The 24,234-nt window shown below is 33.9% G+C and overlaps 1 protein-coding gene across 1 annotated transcript in view; it reads right to left on the minus strand.

Moving 5' to 3' along the window:
- LOC147068709 (E3 ubiquitin-protein ligase UBR1-like) overlaps positions 1–23,166 on the minus strand; it is a gene marked incomplete at its 5' end in the record, with an annotated part of 38,731 nt that extends 15,565 nt beyond the window's left edge. Inside the window, 19 exons of the mRNA XM_085951877.1 lie at positions 4,243–4,510; positions 4,605–4,730; positions 5,311–5,435; positions 5,894–6,075; positions 6,652–6,818; positions 8,010–8,166; positions 8,322–8,491; positions 9,058–9,381; positions 9,985–10,164; positions 11,678–11,876; positions 14,256–14,452; positions 15,430–15,609; positions 16,082–16,305; positions 16,849–16,944; positions 17,536–17,678; positions 18,432–18,528; positions 21,497–21,639; positions 22,248–22,402; positions 22,987–23,166. Coding sequence (XP_085808003.1) covers positions 4,243–4,510; positions 4,605–4,730; positions 5,311–5,435; positions 5,894–6,075; positions 6,652–6,818; positions 8,010–8,166; positions 8,322–8,491; positions 9,058–9,381; positions 9,985–10,164; positions 11,678–11,876; positions 14,256–14,452; positions 15,430–15,609; positions 16,082–16,305; positions 16,849–16,944; positions 17,536–17,678; positions 18,432–18,528; positions 21,497–21,639; positions 22,248–22,402; positions 22,987–23,166 — 3,313 coding nt within the window. The remainder of the gene's footprint in view (positions 1–4,242; positions 4,511–4,604; positions 4,731–5,310; positions 5,436–5,893; positions 6,076–6,651; positions 6,819–8,009; positions 8,167–8,321; positions 8,492–9,057; positions 9,382–9,984; positions 10,165–11,677; positions 11,877–14,255; positions 14,453–15,429; positions 15,610–16,081; positions 16,306–16,848; positions 16,945–17,535; positions 17,679–18,431; positions 18,529–21,496; positions 21,640–22,247; positions 22,403–22,986) is intronic.
- Between the last annotated feature and the right edge of the window lie 1,068 nt (positions 23,167–24,234).

The raw sequence follows: 24,234 nt of genomic DNA on the forward strand, positions 1-24,234 counted from the left end.
ATATATCTACATAATATTATCTAATTAAAATTTAAATGGTGACTCATAACTTTATATTATAATATAAAACAATCGAAATAATAAAACTACCTACTATTATATTTCTAAGAAAAATACTCACTTTCTGAAATGCAAAATATTAAGAATAACATTACCTACATAATATATACAAAATACATAAAAACATTTTATACATGTGATAGAGGTATTTTTTGCAATTTACATTAAATTTAGTCAATACCATTATGTACGGACTATGTCCAAAATGGTATACCAACATAAAATGAATTGATTTTACAGACATGGGGTGCAGAGAAATAATATTATATTATGTTTATACCTACATCAGATTGAGTATGATAACATTTTTATAATAAAATAATATTATTTGGTACTTATGACATTAAAAGCAAAATTAATAATTAGTAGGTAATCTTAAATGTATTAGTCCTACCTAAATAAATTCACTGATTTCAGGGACATAATAACATGGAGTTAATGTTATAGTATAATAACTACATGTAAATGCAACAGTTTCAATATAATTAATTATTTAGACATGTACCTACTCACTAATATTATTTTTTTTAAATAAAAAAGATAAAAATAAATATCAGTAAGCACTTATTCATTAGACGTAACCAACTGAAAGAAAGCATAGTGGTTCGTACCACGAGAATGTCGTGTATACTATACTATTGAAAATACTAAAAATACTTTCTGCGACTATTGTATACCTACATACTTCATAAACAAAAGAATATCTAGTTGTATTTGAAATGCATGTCCTGACTAAATAATATTCTTTTCGGGCATAAGTTATTATTAGTAATTTATAACTACAATATAATTTATTATAGAGGTAGAATATGCAAGTACTCATATGCACAAAGGAAAACCGACCGCTTGCTGTGCGTTTTTGTGCAGGTCACTCGAGGTAGGTATATTTTCAAATGCACATGTTCCACAAACTGATGTAAACTTTACAGACCTTGTAATAAGGGTTGGTATTCTTCTAAATCTGGGTAAAAAGGTTTTTATGACATGCCCGAGATACCGGGAATTTAAGGTAAGTGTTTAGGAATAAACGTCATATGAAGCAAAGTTAACATGATAAAATAAACACTAATAACATTACATTAAGGGTTAGTTTGGCATTTATCGTCAGATGCACGGAACATTTTAAATTTCAAGGTTCGTTATATTATGGGAGGATTTATACGAGCCATCAGTCATATAATTAAATTGAACAAACACATAAATTGGTCTCGCTGTTCTAACAAATAACATTTTATAATAGTGTCTCACTTTACAAAATTATTATGTGGGTTTCTCTAACGTATATCTTTTTACATAGCCCTATCACTGTCTTATCAAAATATCGATCAGACTTTGGAAAATGATTAATTTTATATAGAAAACATTCAATTAAACTACTTGTGCATTTTTATTTTTACGCATAAGCATTTTATCTACAAATAGCTAAAAGTAGATTTTTTTGTATATAATAATAAATGGGGTATCCATGATTTAAGGGCCTAAATAAAGTGCGAGTTCTTCATGGCAACGGGAGTGTTAAATCCTGTGGATTATTCGTTGAATAAATGAAATAGTTAATTTAAAAGTCATTTAACTATCAATTGCTTCATCTACCATCAGAATTTTTTATTACAGGCAATGATATAGCAATCGCTTATCTCATGCTTGCTCATCAAAACACCTCGCAGTCATTTAACATTGCGGTCAACGGGTTTCTCAATATTAACCTAGATAAACGGTGGGTCGTGTAAGGTATTGAATGCTTTTATATAAATATAGCAAAATTCACTACTAGCACTAGTTCCGAGTCTCTCGGTTATATAATCATCTCAGTACATCGTCAAGTCAGTTCAATAATATAGTCAATCTTATCAGTACATCCGTACCCGCGATAATAACATTCTGTCACCTTTATCATTGTATTTATTTATTCTTGTATCGATAAATAAACTCTCTCCTCGAAACTTCCAAGCAACTATGACTTTATCTCCACACCCTATCATCCCTCCATAACGATACCTGAATAAGTCACCCGTATTGCCACAAGAATCTGACAACATTCTACCATTACGTCAGAAAAAAGTTTGAGTATATTATATTATCAAATTATCCATCTCTGTCTAACATTCTTACACCCATAACATGTCTGACCATTTCAAAAATCAATCCAGATATACCTCATAATAGATACAATGGAAAAATTTGCAAACCTCGTAAATAAATACCAGAAATTGTAAATACAGGCGGACCTCGACTTACGAACGTTCGACTTTCGCACAATTCGCTATCTCGCACATTTAAAAAAAAAACGTTTTTTTAAAACGTCGCGCTGGCCGTGGGGTTAAGATATCCCCTTCTCGCTCGCTCACAAGCAAGTGCATTTCTTGCGTCACTTGCATCCTGCTCGCACCCGTCACTTTGCTTGTGAGTTAGCTAGGATAGGTGGCTTGCGCAGAAGCGCGTGCGGGCGTGTCATGTTGTGCGTTTTGCTAATTTTCTTCATTTGAAATATTTCACCCTAAAAATTTATAAACATGAGTGAGAAACGGAAAAACTGCAGTGTTGATACGAACAAAAAGAAATCAAGGACTTATAAAGTTCACATGACGTTCTGATTGCGGTGAATCTTTTGCTTCAATCGGACGTTCGTATGATACAAACAGGTCTACTACTATATGTTCAATTTTGAAAAATAAAAATAAAATTAAGGAATACGTTCAAAATTGTGGAAATATATTATCTTTAAAGGTTGTTTCTAAAGGACACGGCATAGTTGTGGATGAAATGGAAAAATATTTGTCATCATGGATCGACGACCAACATCAAAAAGATGTCCCTCTGAATATTTCAATTATTCAAGCGAAGGCTCTTAGTTTGTACAAAGATTGGAAGGCTAAAAAAAGAAGATTCTAACACGATTTTTCAAGCAAGTAACAGTTGGTTTATATTAAATTCACTGGAAAATCGGCTGATGCGGATAAAGATGCTGCAAAAGAATTTATTTCCTCATTATCCAAAATTATTGAAGATGGAGAATATTCCTCTAGCCAAATATTTAATGTAGATGACACAGGTTTATTTTGGAAAAAAATGCCTAGTCGTACATTCTTATCTAAGGAAGAATCAGTTGCCCCAGGGCATAAACCTTCTAAAAACCGATTGACATTGCTTCTTGGTGGAAACTTGGCTGGTGATTTAAAATTGATGCCAATGTTAATTTATCAATCAGAAAATCCCAGAGTATTGAAAGGGAAGGATAAAGAATTGCTTACAGTAATCAAATAAAAAAGCCTGGGTTTACTGCGTTAATATTAAAAGATTGGTTCACTTTACATTTCGTGCCAGCAGTTAAGCAATATTGTAAAGTTAATGATTTACCATTTAAAATATTTTATTTAAAATAAGAAAAAGAAGAGTGGCAAAGAGTTAACTCTTGATAACTTTTTAAGGGAAACACCCGCAAACCCCACTTAAACATGTCTTTTAAACATCTTATATTTACTTGATAAATAAATATTTCAAAATACACACAATTTATTTTTTTTTACTTCCCTCTACTTTCGAACATTCAACATTCGCACACCTTTTCAGGAACCAATTATGTGCGAAAGTCGAGGTCCTCCTGTAATTTGTTTAATTTGTACTTTTTTTTCATATCTTAAATTTCGAACTTCTATTTCAAATGAAAATAAAAGTTGTTTTTAATTTATGAGGTTGACAAGATAGACTGACGATATGGCATGTTTCTATTGACCTGGTTGTCAGGGAACGATTTTCTCTTGCAACCGAGCATTTGCAAAGTACAGTCTTCTATTCAGTGAGTCCATGTTTAAATACTTCAAAAATGTAATTCTTGTGAGGTCATAGACATTTCATCTTACAATTTAAAATAGTAAACCATAAAATCAAGTTACAAAAATACAGATATGTTGAACAAGTTAAATGTTTTCACTTTTAGCCCATTATGATTGTCATTAACATGATCCCAACTTTCAAACATTATTTATTAAATAGATTAACAGACCAATCATTCTTCTCCACATGGCGTTAACCTCTGGGAAAATGCATGTCGGCCAGCCTTGCCATAGTTTCAAGAGTGAAAAAGAAGATAATATAGCAGTATGCTACTTATTTAATGAATATTAGCAGGTGGGTTCAAACTTGTTACTTGTTAGCAGAGGTATAAAGTATTTGTCACGTCACCTATTCCGTAGCAGCACAGTAGACTGCTGAATAAATCCGGCCAGGACAAGAGGAGGTCCATTGAGCTGGACCAAAGTATCTTCTTGGCAAAGGATGCAGGTGTGGGTGGGTACCGCGGGCGGGGCGGCTCTCGCCCGGTTGCGCCATGCCACTGGCCCCAGAGCGACGTATTGCTCTGTCTCGCTACTGCCGATATCCATATTAGAACCTTCCAATTTGGTTTCTGACTCTTCCGTCAAAGATTTTGAGAATGATGTCGATGTGCTACCTATAACGACAAATAATTCTGTGAAACATACCCAATTTAGGTTTACATAAATGAGCCATTTGCCAAAAAGCAAAAAGTAAAAAGCAATACTGACCTGTGTCGGTATCTTCAAATAGTTTAGCATTTTCTTTCATAAAATTATTTTGCTGCGCTTGCATCTGGGCCATTATCTTTGCTCGACGTTTTGCAGCCATCTTGGCTCTCCATTCTTTGTCCAACTCTGAAATATATAAACAATTTATTTATTTCCAGTAATACACAAACATAAATGAGTAATTTTATAATAATTTCTCGATATCAAAATAAAGGTTTAGACTTGGGAATTATGCAGGTATAGAACTTCACTCCGCTCGTTAAACATAACAGTATTCGTTTGGTGAAGTTTTACATCACATTAAAAATTAACTCGTGGGATGTTTATTCGCAGTGGTTTTTTCGCTTGTGCGATGATCGCATGAAGTCATCATTTTAAAGACAATTTCTATTTTCGTTACACGGTATTGTGCATTTTCTGCTGGCTTTAAATGCAGATATTTCGATAAATTTCGTTACATAGTGCCATATGAATGCTTCAATTGCCGTAAACGGTAACAAATTGGAATGCTTCATCAATATAGTTTGACCACTACATGCAATGATACAGAAGCGTTGATTTATCAATAACCATAATCCCCTAGTATTGCCACTTGACAGCTTATCTACAATGTAAAACTTTTAATTCAATTGAAGACTGTAGTTTCCTCGTGCACGGTTGAAATAGGAAAGGGTTAGAGACACATGATAGTAATTGAAATTGTCACCTTGAGCTGTTGCAGTACTGGGATCGGCAACATTCTTTGTGACGATTGGCGACTCGTTACCCGCTGCTTTAGTCGTGCTCGTATCCATATTGCCGCTGGCTTCCTTTGTGGCCGCTTCAACAGCTCTATAAAAAAGAAATGTTACAAAATAAATTTATGATAAAAGCAATTTATGTACATAATATGTACATTAATTCTAGTTCTTTCTAACTACCTTAAAATTATGATTTATTTTATAGCTTTAGTTTAAAACAGTACACAAGTTAAAATCTCTAATGCAATAATATGTTAACTGAGGTTTATATTAAATAAGTTTTAAAAGAGAGTGGAGAACATGATCGAGGGGGTGGAATAAAATTAGGGTAATAAGGATTTGTTTATCAAAACATGTCCTTACATTTATTTATCTTAACTTCTTCACGAGCTTGGGTGGTGATGTTAATTAAACTGACAATATCAATTCAATTGACCACACCAACCACACCAATCACCCAAATACAAAAAATAATAATTGAACATTTCAGAACATTAGCAATTCGAAGCAAGATTTTGAATATCTCTACAATATAATATGCACACTTACTTGAATTTGTTAAGTGTCCAAGTGATAAGGTCTTTATGAGCCTCAACTCTAGCGCTGGTTTGAAGAACACTGAGGAGGTTGGCCAGCGTGGTGTGCTGTCGTTCACATCGCTCCGTGAACACCAGGAATGGATACCGACCCGACGCCTGCTCTTGCAATGCCATGCCAATCAGATGAAGAACCTGCATAATATCGACATAACAAATTAAAATACACTCTTTAACATTCCATTCTTTGTCTTATATACTTAGTCATTTGAAAATGTGCCTCATTGCTTCTACCGCTGACCAACTTTGTCCTGCATACAAACCTCATTCCCAGATACACCTCGATGCGATGGTAGCGGCGAACACCTGGCTTGCAGTTGCAACCACTGGTTGGTATGTTCACCTACGGATGTGTCAGCATTAAAAGTCAGCCCAGACCAAAAAATTTGGACTCTAGTGATAGTCTTATATGCATTTCGTATTAGGAATTTTTAAGACAGTTTGATTTTCGAATCAAACAATTGTATAAGCGTGGTTGTTTTGGTAACATGTTCATTATTTTTCTACTTCTATTGGCAGCCCCGAAAACAAAATGGCTGCTTCCATTCAATTACACTAAATCTCTAAAGGATTTTTTTAACATCTTTGGCCCACACGCACTGCACCACACTGAGTTTTGATCACAAGAATATCTCATCCTATGATGATTTTTTGGTGCTGGATGTGTAAGCCAACCTTAACACTAAATTAATAAGATACAATATGATTAACCTTATGAAGTTGCATTTCACTGAAAGATCTAGCATGCAGGTCTACACTTCTGTAGAGAACGGTCTTCATGATGTGCAGCATCACATCGCACTGCAGAAGGTCGGCGAGCATTGAGAATGAAGGAGTGAGCTTGGGAAGCTCAGGAGGCGGGCAACACTCCAATTCACCTGAAAAAATTATAAATATATAGACCATAGAGCTTTACAAAATTTCCTGTGCAAGTCGAATAAATATATTTTGTATTTTGCGTCACGTATGTAGTAATTAATAACACAATAACATCCGTTCGTAACAAATGAAAATTTCAGAGTTTATCTTGGCAAAAGCTGAATATTTAATAATTAATGCAATTGACTGTTGAGTGAATCTAAGATTTTGTTGAAATGCTTGAGGTTTTTGATAGATGCGGGAGATAATAGTGATGATACTCTTTTATGGTACTAATATATATTTTTATGCCATCATAAAATGTTGATTTCTAAGATGAGAAAAGCATGGCTTTGAACCAGAACTGAGCCGAAAACTGGAAAAACTGTTATTTTTGTAAGAACGAAAACAGGAATCGAACAGAAAAAAAATATATCAGATTTTTTGATTCGGTATACATTCAAACATAACTTGATCATGCTCCTCACTTTAGTTGTCATGTGTTATCATATGCGCAACACGTCTTACGTCTTGGGTCTAGGAAACATTTAAAAATTAATCACTCGGAGTTAAACCGAAAAAAATAGCGGTTCGAAGCACTGGAGAAAAGACAGAGCACTACAATACTACAAACAAAACTACATACGAGTCGTATAGTATCAAAAGTAGAACTGTCGCAAATATATCGAAATTTAACTAAGTATGCCAAATTATTCTTCTGACCATAATGTACGACTAGCAATATAATATTCGAATCAAAATCATATCTGTGTGGTATAAAATTGTGATGGAAAATAGGGCTTGGTATCAGAATTAGAACTGTTCAATACTTTGGAAACAAAAGTAGAACTGTTGAATTTGAATTGAATTTCTAATTTCTAAATGTAGAAACATGTTTCATGCTATTATAACACTAAAAATCCCAACATAATGTTTTTCGTCATTTTCTCGAAATGATGAATAACGCACAGATCTACCTTTGATACTGTACGACTCATACATTTTTCTTACAAAGTCTACAGATTATTCAGATGAAGTTCCCCGATAACCCAAATTCTTCATTTTCAACCTTTGCACAGCACATAGGCTCTTAATTCAATCAAATAATCAAAACTCTTCAGTGGCTTAAATCCTGGGTATCCAAGGATGAGACAGACAGGTAATATCTACAGAACACAATCATTTCAAAATTAAAAAATCGGCTTATTAACCTGCAGCTTTTCGCCTTTTAGTCTGTTCCTCTTCGCTCTTGGAAAGATCTTCACGCGTGTAGTGATAGAAGAAGACATTGTACTCAGAGTAGAGATGCGGCTTCAGAGAGTAGACCCCGCGACCCTGTCCTGCGATTGGCTTTTTGAACTCCGCTACCTACACAAAAAAAAAAACCATCTAATATATAGCTCATACTTCAAATCACATACTACGCATTACTTCATGAATTTAATAATGTACCAATTTGTCCTAGTTTCACAACAAAATATATATATATAATTAAAATGTTCATTAAATATTATAATGCCAACCTCCTCTATAACATTCTCCATGCCGGTCTCATGCAGTTGGTCTTCAGGCAAAGTTCGATTGAGTTCCGAATGACTGAGAGGTCTGGCGCACAGCTGCTGAATTATCTCTTTCTTGGTCCTCTCTTCCACAGTGCATTCGCCAACTCCCGGTACGTAACGCTCACTTATCACTGTAATAACGAAAAAACACAAATATAAATAGGTACATATTTAACCCATCCGGTGTATTTGGGACCATATTATTATTTTGGCCACGGATTGTAATTCCAGACAGCTTATTCTGCTACATAAATGTACATTAACCAGATGTTATATAAATGAAAAAGTCAACAATATCGAAATTCCTCTTGTTAATATGATAATGACAACTAATGAAAGGCTATATGAAACTATTACATTGTCCATGTACAGAAGGTTGTGTACAGACACACTCAGATGTAGAGGCCATCCATAGACTGAAACCACATGTGGTTTTGAACCGTGTGCCATACTAAACTATGATGTCTGTTCATGGAAATATATTTTTACTTAGTAGTCATGATCAAGTAACATCACACCATTAATGTATGTATTGTCATTTTATAACCAAGTGATTCATCAACGAAACTAACATGTCTGAGTGATGCTACATGTGAAGTTTTAACCAACTGTCTATGTCGCCTTTATTATCCTGGGATGACAGTGTTGATAATTATCATTTACAATATTAAAAATGATAGGCATGTAGTACGCTCACCTGTGATGAGAAGTCCCAAGAATTCTTCAACAAGGTTTATCGTCTGTCGCATGGAATCCTCTTCCGGTGATCTGAGGCTTTCTAATTCAAAGTCGGCTTGAGCCCAATACGTCAGGTTGAACTTGTTGAGCAGGTGAATAAGGAATTCATTACTTTCGATGAGCGAGGCACCGACTTGAAGTAAGACAATGTCCCGGTCGAGCATTTCAGATCGGCATTTTACATTGTGATAGAAATAGAGCTGGTTCAAGAGAGCGTAGCCGTTTCTGCGCCACATTCCAGCGTGAACTTGCGCTATCATTGCTTGGGTACGAAGGACAGGCTCTGAAAAAGAATACCAATTCAATTATAACGTGACAATTATAACTTGAGACACGGCGTTACACTAGTGTCACAATATGAGTATTGACTGTATATTGCTAGATATTAGTGCAACAAACCGCCACCGCCACACCTCAAGTTATAGTTATTTGTCTCTAAATAATAAATGGATTCTATCCACTAGACTAGATTAATGAAAAATTTTATAATCAAGATGAAAAATTGCCGCATACATCTGTGAACTACATCCAAATATGTTCTTGACTTCTAATTGTTTACTTTAGAGACCTTAAACCAAACTCAATGTAATATGCAAAGAGTTTGGCCCAAAGCCCACTAATGGCCAGGCTCTGACACGAAATTGTAAACTTCATTGCTCATACTTTGAATGCAATGTGGTGAACCGAATGATGATTGTTGCATATAGCAATAAATGGTAATAATTTGAACGAAATATGCAATCGAAAATCTTCATTTATTGTGGAACTGTTGCTGTTATTTTTAATGCTGCAATTTGTTATTTTTTAAATCAAAAATTATCTCTAGCAATTATATTTGGATATATTTTGTATAGATATTATGATGGATCTAAGAATTGAAGCGTACCTATAATTTGCTCAAGAGTAGGCCTCTGCTCGATGTGTAATTCGGGACTGTCGAAAGCCAGGTCAAATTTGCTAAGATGTAAATGAAGTCCAGCCAGGAACCTGCTGAGGGGCAGATGGATGGAGACCGGTTGTGAAGAAACGTCGTAGTTAATGCACGACGCGCTGTGGTCAGCCAATTCTAAAGAATAATCATGGATATACATTATGGAAAACATGTTTCAATAATATTACATATTATGTTGGTACTCATAAACTTAAAACTACTATAATTTAGCGGTACAACTTTCAGACTCATGTTCATTTTCCTGCTTAATATTACAAAATCTACTAGAAAACAATGACTTGAAACCATAGTATAAGTAATACGATCATCAGGCGCACACACAGAAAAAATGGTATGAGGGGTGTCCATTTTGAAATAAACCATATTATTTTTTATTGATTTTTTAATGTTAACAAAATCTAACAGGCGCCACTGACTTCCACATTTACCCCGCCTATTACTTATAACTTCTCATCGCTTCAACCGCGGAATACCGCACCTTTCTAAGTACATTACCCGTCTCCAGACATCACACTTTGAGTACACTTGGTCTGCACGTGTAAGGGTGTTCACCTATGAGTTATGCGAACTGTCGCATCCACAAGTGGGTATCGAAAGTGCGTGGCTTAACGGCCATAATTATTAGAATCGTTAGGCTATTGAGAAGGCCATGGCCCCCATATCCTGACGCGGGCCCCCAAGCTAGGATCTTTGGCGGGCCCCTCTACCTATCGCTAAGGATAATGGCAGTTTGACGCTATACAGTAGCATTTTCCAAATGGTGTACTCGGTAAAATTGATGTGTATATTTAGTGATTTTTGGTATTTAAATTATGGAGTTGTCGACTATCGATACACAGTTAAAAATTGCATCGTACAACCAAATATTAATATCATTGAAGTAAAATAGCGCCGCCACAGGCGACTTTTATTACTATTAGAGCAAATTTGTGATGTGTTTATCTCACTTATATGTCCGACTCGCCATGCCGGGCCCTTCCTGAGCCCGGGCTCCAGGCTAGAGCCCTATCAACCCCCCCTTTGTGGGGGCCATGGAGAAGGCTATTCGACAGCAAAATCATCCATGTCACAATCCTCAGTCATAAAAGGTCCTGATGAAGACTGGGAAGAAGTAATATTCCATTTACCTAAATAATTTGTATTTTTTCCACCGCTGACTCCTGATTTACCGGGGAAAAAATACATCTACGATAATCATGTTTGCATTTTTCATGATTAAATTCACAGTGAATGATAGTAAAATACTTTTGAATACATGCAATTAAATTTTGTTTTATCCTACTATAAATTGCCAATAATTATATTTTACAAGATTAGTGATTGTAATCTGGTAAAATGAAATTGGTAAAGTATAACAACATATTATTATGATAATTAGTTGCATAGTTTTGAATATTTTAATTGATGTTTTAAAATTAACCAGGTAATAAATTTACCGATCTACACATTAAAAAAATCATTTAATATATGGCTGTATCTATATGAGCATTAAAGTATAAAACTTTAATGTACCCCATAGATTTCGGTCATTCGTTTGTATAGGTCAATCATAGGATGATGATATTGAATATACGAAAGACTTATATAAGATAATAAAAAAATATTTTGTCGAAGAAAGCCTAATTACCTTTAACTTCGTGTTTGATTGCTGAATTGGTGGCAGGTGGATTGTTGAAAAGTTTGGAGAGAACGGCACGGTATGCTTTCACCAAAACTACTTTGTCAGTTCCACACCACTCCAGGGCAAGAGAGACAACTGTCGCCAACTTTATGTGAAGGTTAAAAGCCGACTCCCATTCTGGTTCAAATTCCATGTGCTGTCCAACCTGTAGAATAGTTTGATAAAAAACCTATACGTTTTAGCACAAATCTACTGTATAATTATTTTTTTGCTTAATTCTTTCATTATCATCCAACTATATGTAACAATCTTGAAAAAATATATGGACACATATATCGTCACTGTTCTGGCAGAAGACACCAATTCGAAAAAATGACATATTGAGTTATACCACAATGTTCCTTATTTCAAACTTTGCCGTCTGGAAACCTTCTTAATAACTAAACAGTCTTTATTTTAAAGTCATCCTTTTTACGATTACTTAATAAACTCACATGATAGACCATTTCAAACATTTTAACAACTTCAAAGTCAAATTACTCAAAACTAGTATTCTCCAGTTAGTGTGTTCTGCCAGAACAGAGACGATATAATATATATCTATATATATAATGGAATATTTAGTCACATCTCGATTATTGTATGAAATAGATAATGGATTGTAGTAAAATTGATTTTGTATAAATGAACAATAAATAAAGCAGTTTACTGATTGCCAAAAACAATATGCATGCGACTATAAAAAGTGATCATTAATAATTAACATGTATTTCAGAAATTGCATCCAATACCTTTTCAGTAACTTACTTTAGTTTACATTTGTTACATTTATTTAAACATTCTTATGGTAGACTTTTAGAAAGCTATGAGCAAGAATTTTAAAGAGTGTACGTATTGATAAAAATTTGTACATACACTTGCTTATTTTTTTTTTCTACGGCTTGCCAAAAAATTTTAAAAAATTCAGACATTTTCACAAAATTATGTATGAAAAATTCAGTTGTGCATCTAAAAGGTTAATTGGTTAGGTTTTCATGATGTCGACATTATATGCATCAGTAGGTCTATTCTATACACACGGCGGCTATCGAAGGTGGTTTATCATATTTATGTATTGAGGCAGTTAATTGTTACAATAAGTTAACCGTCTAAACCAGGGGCGGGCAAACTTTTTGGATGGAGGGCCAAATTCAAAAATTCAAAATGTGCGGCGGGCCGCAAGTAAAATACCATTTTTAGATATACACTATTTATTATCACGAAAAATAAGCATCACAAAAAAATTTATGAGAAGAATGAAAGTGTTGTACAATTTTTCAAATTCAGGTGTTAATTTTGTGGTTTATATTTTCAAAACTGCTTGTAAATGGGCATCGGAGATATTTGATCGTAAAATTTTTTTATTGAGGTTCATGATCGAAAATGTTTGTTCACATATATAGGTTGATCCAAAAACAACGAACATTTTTCTTGCATAATCTTTAAGTTGTTCGAATTTGTCTGAATTAAGGGCATTGTAAAATTTGGATATATCTTCACGACGATGCAATTCTCTTAAATCAGTGTCACACTGCAGACCAATAATCTCAAGTTGTAGCTCTGTCAGTACACTATCAATATCTATTGAAAATGGATCGCGTACTGTTGCTAAACTTGTCTCAATCTTTTTGTCACCAAATCTTTGTAAAAAATCGTCATTCAGAGCTTTAATAATTTTACCATATTCTTCAAATTTATATTCTGGTATATTCAGCAACTTCAAAGTTGGAAAGTGGTCCACGTTCTTATTCGATATTTGTCGAAGGAACAACTTGAGTTTTAATTGAAATCCATTCAAACTCTTCACCATATTGTGAGCATATATTTGTTTTCCTTGCAACGCAGAGTTAAAAGTATTTAAATGTGTCACGATGTTCAACATAGAAAATAGTGGTTACATAGTGTGAGACGAGACGCAAGGAAGACATACTGAGATAATACATTAACGAAACAACAAATTCTTCAAATTTTAATCTATTGTCAATATTTTTTAAAAAAATATAAAAAAAGTTATTCGTAATCAGAAGTACAATTAATGATGGCGGGCCGCAAAAAAATACCCGGCGGGCCGCAGTTTGCCCTCCCCTGGTCTAAACTGTCAAAAGTTCCTATGTTTTAACAGCCCCTCTCTTGGCTGTGTTAACTTTTAGAGCGACACAGTTTTGACAGATTAAATGGCTAACTTATTGTAACAATTATAATACCTCAATACATAAATATTATAAACTACCATCAATAACAGCCTTTTGAATAGAATAGACCCACAGGTCTTTAGAAAAGGCTTTGTTAGTTCTAAATTTTATAACCACTAATCAATGCAGTGTGGTTTAAAAAAATAAATACCATAGTAACAATACTATGTTAGTAACTAAATTTGATCCGGCAGCAATTCATAATTCCTTTGAATTTGCTGCTGCCGCGATACACTATTACCATGCTATGCGATATCCGGGTCTTCCTGAATGGTTTAACCTTGTTGTGGTCTCTCTAGCGCTTATGATGATGCATATTCATCATAGAAAAGTGTTTATACCATAATTTCTACCTGTCTCGACACAGCATCCATGCCCTGCATCATTGTCAGCAGATTGAGGATAAGGGGAAGACCCTGGAGGAATCCTTGCCTCAGGGCTGGCGTCCACACTTCAGGCTTGGCGCTAAGCAGATACTTTAAGTCGTAAAGTATGAATTGCGCCCGTTTGAACATCGTGTTTGAAACGTTGCGTTCAAATTCCAATTTTTCTGTCGATCAAACAAATTGTATGTTGTACAAACAAATGGATAGCATCTGGATTCAATATGATAACCGTGATAATAAACTATCCAGGTAAAACGCTTTGACTATTACATACTAAAGTGATGTCATATTATTATGACTTGACTTGTAGCTATAGGAAAAATTATATTCTTTTAACATTATACTATAATGAACATAACGCACCATGAGTGTAAAACCAAGGCATCTGAAAGGCATATTTAGGATATATTAGGGTTTGAAGTCTTCGTTTTGTTAGGAGAAATAGAGTTTCTAAAAAAAAACCATAATATTTGGTTTATATCTATATTACATTGCATGTTCTTTCAGTTACTTCACTTTTACATTATCAAGTTCACGATTTTTGCAGTTGTTTTGCATTTAATCTCAAAATTGAAAAATATGCAGATGCCTTGGTTTTACACTCACGGTGCGATAATATGACATACGAAACGTTCTAATTTCAAAAATTGAAAAGCCATCTAAAAAAATGTACATAATACATATGTAAATACTATTTGTATTAAAATACAAATACAAAAGCCAATAGCCAATAGTAGCTCTATTATAGAGAGTACTACAAGAACCGTTAGTTAACTTTAGCATAGTGGTCTATGTGCATGGGCGCGAAACCCGAGAGATGCAGGTTCGATTCCTGCGGGGTGGGGTGTGTCTTACTTTTTCCAAAAAGATTTTTCTATTGGTTATAATGTATTTTCTCAGAAGTGTTTTTTTGAAAAATTTGTATGTTCAATAAATGATTTCGTCAAAGAATGAATATTAATTATTATAAAGTATTTATTACCTAAACCTTTTAAAACAATGACATAATATAAATTTGAATATAAATATTACATAATATATACAATATTATTATCTTCAAGGATCTATTATTGTCAAAAACCCTGAAGCGGAACTAATATGCTAAAATAACAAAATGAACAAATGAAGGATTCTCTCTCACCTTGCTTGTTACATTTCCTGGTGCACTCTGAGAGGAATGTGTTGAGTAAAAAGTACAAAGCGTCTTCGTGCGCGATGAGATGATGAGCCAGAGTGGGCACCGTGTAGATTTGCACCGATAGAGAAGAAACCGAGAACGCATGGTCATGGTCGTCGTTTATAAACTCCTTCATTATTGTACCTGAGAAATAAAACATTCATTGTTTTGGTTTGGTTTGGTGGCATACAAGTGTTTTATATAAGGTTTTAAACTTTTCCATCCTATAATAATCGTTGAACGCCAAATGTGGCCATATTAGATTAAAATAAACTCGAAATCGAAAGTTGTGAAAAGATAAAAGTAAATTGAATATTATAAGTGACGTAATAATATATTGTGACAAGGCAATGTCAAAAAAATCCAATGAAATGTATAACAATTATTAAAATGATATATCTCTGAAAATGTCAGTTTCTTTAGGTATATTCAGGAGTGCATAAATCGATGTGAAAGTGTTAAAAAATCAACAAAGTGGCGTTTAAATGAGAAATTCGTGTACTATCCCAGAGATTTCGGAATAATTATTATAGGCATTGTTTGGCCAGGAACAATGTTGCAGTTTCTCAATGAGCGAGTAGGTACTAGATATTTCTTTTCAAACTATTTCCCATACCATAATGCTTGGTGAAAACAGTAGAGAGCGATTTCTTGGTGTCATAGTCCATGAGCATCCCGGCGATGAGCAGTCGATGCCAGGCGGCACGCGCCGCTTTCCACATCTGGCAATCTCTGAGGAGTACTCCTTCCGCCACCGTCATCTCTTTGGGTCGGTTGAAAAGGGCGGCAGCGCTCAGAACCTTTCGGAATCCTTCCGCATTCGCTACAAACGATTGCATCCTAGGAAATTGAATAATAAAATTATTGTGATTATACATTCTCGTGTCGCTTGCGTAAACGTCAAAAGTACCGCATTCTCGTGAAGATAAGTCTAACTTGAAGATTTATCCTATTTATTCAATTGGGAGTTAATATTTAAAAACCTTCAACTTGGGACTGTGATAGGTATTAGACATTATCTAATCATGAAATTATGAGACATGCAATTAAACACAAAATATGTACTGAAAAATTATCTTTGACACGCTAAAGAAAATAATACAAATTGCTTTATAAAGCAAAGATTAAAAATCTACCTTATATCAGGGTTAGGATTGCGGGTATTCCATATGATTTTAATACGAATTGAATTGTAAATTTAAAACTCAATTATTATAATATTTAGTAAACTTTTCCAAAAATTACTAAAATCTATCATCAGAAAGATGTAGACGGCTCAATTTGGTAGAAATACATACAATTTAAAAAACAGAAAGGCATTTTTATTTCCTACAAAAATTCAGGTTTAAAAAGTTAACAGATATTACATTGCTTTGAACTCACCATTGAAGTAGTTTCATAGCAAAAATTTGATGCGCAACGACATGCGTATGTACCACTAGGACTTTTAAACTTCTGTTCCCATGTCGGGCTGTGAATCTGAAAGAATACAAACTATAATATTAGAATGTTAGGCACCGAGTCATAAATTTACCGATAGTGTTAAAGAGACGACGGCAAACTGCGGCTCGTTAGCGAAAATAAAATTACAATATTGAGGGAAACTTTTCTGTGAAGGTCTCTTAATTTATGAATAGTGAAGAGATCGTAACTTTTGTTACGAATAGTCTCAATGGTAATGTTTAGCAATCCCCGATTATTTGTCTATTATATCGTCCGATTGATATCGACACAGGACACTATTGAAACGCAATTGCTTCAAATTTATATGTTTTGGTATTGGATATGAAAATATGGAGAAAGAATAATGCAATCTGATTTTACAGCTCAAATTGCCTGCTATAAAAGAACTACAAAATATAGACTCAACGATTTTCAACATATTATGATGTTCTTCCTCTTTTATTGTTTACAGGGCTAATCATGGTCACGATGCATATCTATGGCACTTGAAAAAAATCTAAATCGTGCTACTAATATTCATTTCGTCTGTACATGTCAAAAGTTTGTCACCGCCAAGCATAGAATAGTGAATTTTACATAAAATAAAGAATGTATATATGTAATTACTTTTCTATTTCTGTTTTCAGTTCATTGCAGTGTTGGAAGGTGGAGCATTTTACAACGGCGCGTCCCTCCCTGTCTATATTCGTCACATATTCCACTGCGTCGCGTTGAGTACACTTTATGACGCGTGTCAGCGTTGCTATAACCTAAAACAAATATAAAATTTAAAAGTACATATAACCCTCATTCATCATACCCCGAAGAGTGCGAATTCGTTATATTGAAATCAATGTTTAATATTATTTTGTCCAACACTTGTTTTGATTCAGGCCACATTCCACAAATCGCCATGAATGGAATCACATGCGTACAATCATTCTCTCTCACTCACAAATAAAAAAATTACAAGTATGTATCAATGAAACAAAAGTAAGCCGATATTTGGCAATGTAACATTGTTACGCTTATTTTATGTAATCACACAATTCACACATCGCGCAAAATTGTTTTATGAATATGATGACAGTAAATCCTCGTTAGCAAGAATACTGATAATTCAAAATTCGCCGTAATTCGAAATTTTCCCTAAAAAAAGTCCCTTGAACATTATTTTCATATAAACCCATACTTTTAATTCGAAATGATTTCAGAGTCCTGGCACATAAAAATATTCAATAAATCGTAATAAAGTACACTATTTCATGAGCCAGTCATTGAAAATAATTGTGACAGACTTTTCTTAAAACATCAAAAATTACTATGAAGGTAATACAAATAATCCTGACATTTTATGACCCAATTCAGTAGGCACATCTATGATCAGAAACGAAATTAATGATAATCAAAATTTTAATATTTTTCCCCATACATTTCATATTTCGTAATAACGAATTTTTTTTCGATTCTTGGTCCCATGGAATTCGTTTTAACGAGGTTTTTAATTTATTTTTGTCACCTACCTGTTCGAATGTATGTGTTTCATCATTATATAGGACAGTGCAGTAACTATCAGGCTGGTCTAAAATTCTCAATGGATCCTGTTCATTGTCTTTTAATCTGTAAATATAAACAAGATTTTTCTTTATTATCTAGTATAAAACAATTAAAAATAATTAACTTCTGTTGTAATCAACATTTTCTACAATGACCTAGTTACCAGTAATTCTAGACATACTTAAAGGATAACAATGTCGGTCAACTGAGATTGCATTTCATGTAAATAGACAGTAAGTTATGCATATTTATTTTTTATTATCGTTTACCTACTATTAGTAACTATAGAGTAAGTATTATTATTAGCTATTAGCACATGTGAGAGAAAGTGATGATCACATGTCCACCGAGTGATTACATGCTTCCTGAGAGAAAAATAAGTCACCTCTAAAATAGGGCAGCAGAATATAAAAAAAGAATAAAAAGATAATTTACGTATACGTATGCATGGGGTCATTTCTTTCTGATATAAAACACAAATGCGTCATTACTCTTTGACAGAAAATACTCACACACGGTGTATACAATTTATTTAATTAATAATTATGTTGGTAATTATGTCCGATCCTAAGATCATATGGGCCTCCGCAGAGTGGAGATTTGTATCAACAGATTTTTGTTTTTTCTTTATGAGAAAAGGATGTTAGCCACTCGCTCAACCTATTGGGTCCATACTGACACCAATATGTGTATTTGCCAGACCCTGCATTTGAACTTGGGACCCACGACATTATAAGACGATGCGTAAGCCGCTCAGCCATGGTGGACTTGCAGTCGTTACATATTTCACATGCCCGGAATCCACGTTTTCCCACTGTATACTTGCATGTAGTTCCTGCAGTCCTGTTTTATTTTAGTACCTACATAAAATTCCTTATTTCTCGCAATTTACGTTTGAAATATTCAAAATCCAATTTATTTGTATTTGAACACATTCAATTCAATGCATTGAAATGAATTCCGGATGCATGTGTGCAATTATATTTATAGACATGTCTGTATTGCCCGAGACCAATGTTACACAATGCGATTGCATATTTTTTTATTGTTTTTTTGTCCAAATATCTAATGTCACAGTCAGTAAAAAAAAACATTGTTGGTTCACGAGAAAAGGAACATTCTCCAAAAGAAACATTAACATCATATGCTCCAAACCAATTCCTAAATGTAAAATCGAGGTTTCACTGTATTTATTACTGCAGTAGGACAGTGTCAATAAAGATGCTAGGGCGTCTGGTGCAGACACCTGGAAGATACTAACCAAGGATAGGGGGAGGTGGAGGAAGTTGTCAGAGGAGACCATGGGTTGTTAAGCCACTGATGATGATAATGTTTATTACTATTATGAGTAATTTTTAATCGACATTTTTGAAAAGATAATATGTATCAATTATTATTCAAATAATACATTGGTATAATTCGAGGGCTTAGTGTCAAACAACACTATCTACAAAAGTGCAACTTTACAGGAGAGCCAAAAATCGTTATTTTAGATTCTTGTAACTTAACAAGGGAAATGTTTATTTAAAACCTAATGTTAATATTTTATAATTTATTGTGTATTGTACATTTATCTTGCTTATGATGATGTTAAAATTTATAGGGATAGTTTAAAAAAAATATGAAAACAAGGGTAACTAATGTAGTTAGCATTAAACTTTACTGACGATTTAATAAGAAATTAGAAAAGATTGACATAACGCTGTTTGACTATCATCTAGCCGTAAATGTAAAATAACGTTATCTCAAAAAAAAAAAAAAAACACTTTTTTGTAGATAACGTTGTCTGACTTTAAGCACTCGAATTACACACAGATAATAACGATGCAAGTTGCACCTAAATACAATTGAAAAATAAGGTTAATTTTCAATTAAAGTGTGTATACATTTTTTTGGAACAGCTGTTAGTTTGCATCAGTATTATGACAATATTTATTTTTTTAAATATGATAATAAAATTTACAATAGAATTTTTAATTTGAATATTGATAAACAATAATTACGGAACAAGGATAAGATGAAAATTTACTACTAATGACAGGATTAATGACAATTAATATTATTTCATATTTAAAAAAAAAACAAATGTGGTTTTATTAATATTATGTGGTTAGATAAATGTTTTACATAATATTATGATACAATTACGTACTACAAATTTATGTTGCCAAGTTAGTTTCAATTAAGAAAAAGGTAGATAAACATTGACATTCTTTACTGCGTGACAGAAAAGGGACACTGCGCCATGGGTTCCCAATATTTCTCAAATCTCAATCCCTTTTGATAATAGACAAGTGCGACCCGCTGCCAAATTTGAGTTCACATAAATCCACATACACAATTCAAATAAATTTAAATATGGAATTCCGTCCAAAAGCGGTTCATATTGTAGTATGAATAATTAGATAAAAATTAAGATGAAAAGAACTTTTTATATACAACGTTTTTAAATTTTCTGTTGAATCATATAAACTTGACTTGACTAGCTTCAAGATTAGATCAAAAAAGATTGTACTTGATAGAAATACTGAAATGTTATTTTGACATTTCATATTGATTTCCATAGTAACGCACGTATATATTAATAATTTAGTTGCTAGGATCCCAGACCCCTAGCAACCAATAATGGTGTCGAAATAACTTTTCATACAAAACAGAATTAACTGAAAATGAATTCAATTCTACTTAAAGATGGCTAAAAGTATTAAAAGAATGCATTGGCATCGTGTTCTGATATATTCTAAAAGTTTCAAATGTCTAGCTAGTCGGGAAGTTAGTTAAAAATCGATTGCAAGATTTGTACTGGATAAACAACCACCGGACAAACAAGAATACGACCTAATAAAAACGTTGTAAAGAATTAATTTTGACATTGAATCCATATAGTCATCTTTATTTACAATTTAGTTGACCTCCATTTTAACCCCATAGAAAAGTCCCTCTGACGCTGAGGGTAGTGACCCATGGGTTTGGAGCCCATGCTATACATTCTAACTAGTTAGTAATTTTCATAAAAATACATGTCCCAAACCTGAGATCGTTAGGGAGGCCCGGTGAATGTTCCAGAGTGAGTAGCTGATAACAGTAGCTGAGTGCAGCCAAAAATACCTCTTTAGTTCTAGCGCTCAACTCTTCAGGCAGCCCCTGGGGCTCTTCTTGTGGCAGTGTACCAACCTGAAAGAGTAATAAACAAATAATAAATACAAGATAGTATGCAAGTGACAGTATCTACGACATTCATTTGTTTCTTTTTTTAAATTTTGTATAAAATGACAACAGACCTACAAACTTATCTGTAGAATGGCCAAAAATGGAACTACGAACTACCATAAAACACCATTTTGAAAATTTCATTCGAATGTCAGATTTTGTCCAGTTACGAGTCCTGATTGGGTAGTTTTCGACAGTGGCTACCCCATCCCATTCTTTAGATAAGTTTGTAGGTCTGTACCTACCTATTAAAAAATTGCATTTTGAATTTGGAATGGTTACATACCTACATCAAAAAATATCACTAATGATTTTTACTTCATTCAAATAATGAAGCATTATGTTTCCTAAAGAGTGAGTAAAATAAATTTTCATTTCAATACAGCGATAGTCGTCCAGTTGGTCGAGTCGTCCCTGTCTCTGAAGCCGTGAGTTACAAATTCAATCCAATAGGTAATTTTTCAACGTGTGTTTGATCCACTGCAAGGATCCAAAAGGTTGGGCGAATAGCTAAGCTAACAACCAATCTTTATAAAAAAACATAATTGACTGAACGGAGGAGGAGTACGTACGACATGCAATTCGCAAAATGGTTCACTTCTCCAGGCCTCAGTGTCGCCACAATCGCAGCAACCTCCACCATTGGAAGTGCCCATCTTGTATTTGTGGTGACGGTGAGGAGATCTCTTAAAGCAGTCCACACAGAGTACGCACGTGTTGTCCATACCTAAAAACAACAGATACAACGCAATATAATAAATGATAAAACACAATACGTATTGGAATTAAAATCATCAGATGGAGCAGCCCCAAAACAATAATATATAATATATAAAATATATATAAGCCAGGGCCCAAATATATGAAAATGAAGCTAACAAAAAAGACTCTTGGTCTACTGTTTAAATTAACTGAAATTCATTTAACTTGTAACAAACTTCACTACTATCAGCATTTTTTTTTATCGGCAGTTAATTTTGATTTCAACACGAAAGAGTCAATTCCATAAATTATTATTATTATTACATATTAGGCAAGTTCATGGATTCAGCAGAAATTGTGCAGATATTGCCAAGATATTAGGAGAATATTTAAATAAATAATCTCGAATATGTCAAATCGAAAAATGAAAACAAAGACAGCTACTATCAATAAGCCGCAATTCACCAATTAACAAAATATTCATAAAACTAAAAATCTCATCAAGTGTTTTAATACTAAAATTTCATAAGGCTACCTCTTGTTAAAGTCAAACTAGTTGAACAGTCTGCTTAAATAATATCTGAATATAAAATATTATGGGCGTCTCACCGCATTCTCTGCAGCTGTAAGCGGGCTCTCCAAGTTTGAAGACTCGGCCGCATATGGAGGGCGGCTTGTCCAACTGCGCCAACCGCTGCAGAGCCTGCTCCGGCTCCTCCCCGCCGCAGATGAACCGTTCCAAAGGTGACAGGAGAAGAGCTGTGGCGCGTTCTTCGTCGAAAGCCCATTCTGGAAACAACAAACAATACATCCGTAAAAATTAAGACAGTACTCATATATAACACTTCTGAAAATAACATCAGACAAGAAAAAGAAACAAAAAAATAACTTAAAAATAAAGCTATACAAAAACCGGACTACTGGGCTGGGTATCTTTGAAAGGTAGATATTGAGGAGGGCCTTCGGGGCCGTATGCAATGCAGACATCACCTGGAGGCGGTCAAGACCCACATTAAACTAATAGTGTCAATGATGACGAATATAACAATGACCGCTGGCTTGACTCATAAAATTACCAAGTATATTAGGAATTTATTCACTTTGTAGTCAAAAAGTAAAAGTAAAAAACTTATTTTTATCCAATAGGCCCCAAAAAAGAGTAAATAATTATCAGCCAGCAACAAAATGTAGAAAACTGCATGAAAAACGATCAAAAAAACACATTATAAATCCTTGAGAGGCACTCATCTGGAAATACCAAGGTCATCATAATATTACCAGTAATTGTTTAAATACACTTTTAAGTAGAAATTTTTAATGCAATTCGACCAAAACAACTCATACGAATGATCTCATCTAAATTGTATCAGATATAAAATATATTATTTGCCAATTGGTAAAGCATTAAGCCTCTATCAGGAAATTTGTTTGAAAGAATGTAGTAAGAATTGATGTGAAACTTGAAAAAATGTGGGTGGAATAATAAATTTTAAAATCTTTTGTCACCTATATGTCTGTCTCATTTATAAATCACTAGACTAATAACATGCGGCCAGTGGCCCGGTCTGCATGAATAGACATTAATCATAATTTGTTAAGGTTTGAAATTTTGGCACCAGTCCAAAGAACCAAAGCTTTTGTAGCCGACAATAATCTCATTCTAATCGAAAAACACAGGTAAATACGCTAAAAGCGTGAATAATCATCTCGCCGCCCACTGCAGCCACAGGTTAACATTTTGCACATCTGATTTGTCGGTTATGAGTTACAATTACGATTGCCAAAAATCCCGTTTTGGCCGAGTTAGGCCTTGTAGAGGATCCCGTAAACCCACCACCCAACATGTGAGTGTTTAAA

This window comes from Rhyacophila brunnea, unplaced genomic scaffold, assembly GCF_057557595.1.
Source record: "Rhyacophila brunnea isolate RB1 unplaced genomic scaffold, BYU_Rbru_1.0 scaffold_267, whole genome shotgun sequence".
In the NCBI taxonomy this organism is placed as follows: Eukaryota; Metazoa; Arthropoda; class Insecta; order Trichoptera; family Rhyacophilidae; genus Rhyacophila; species Rhyacophila brunnea.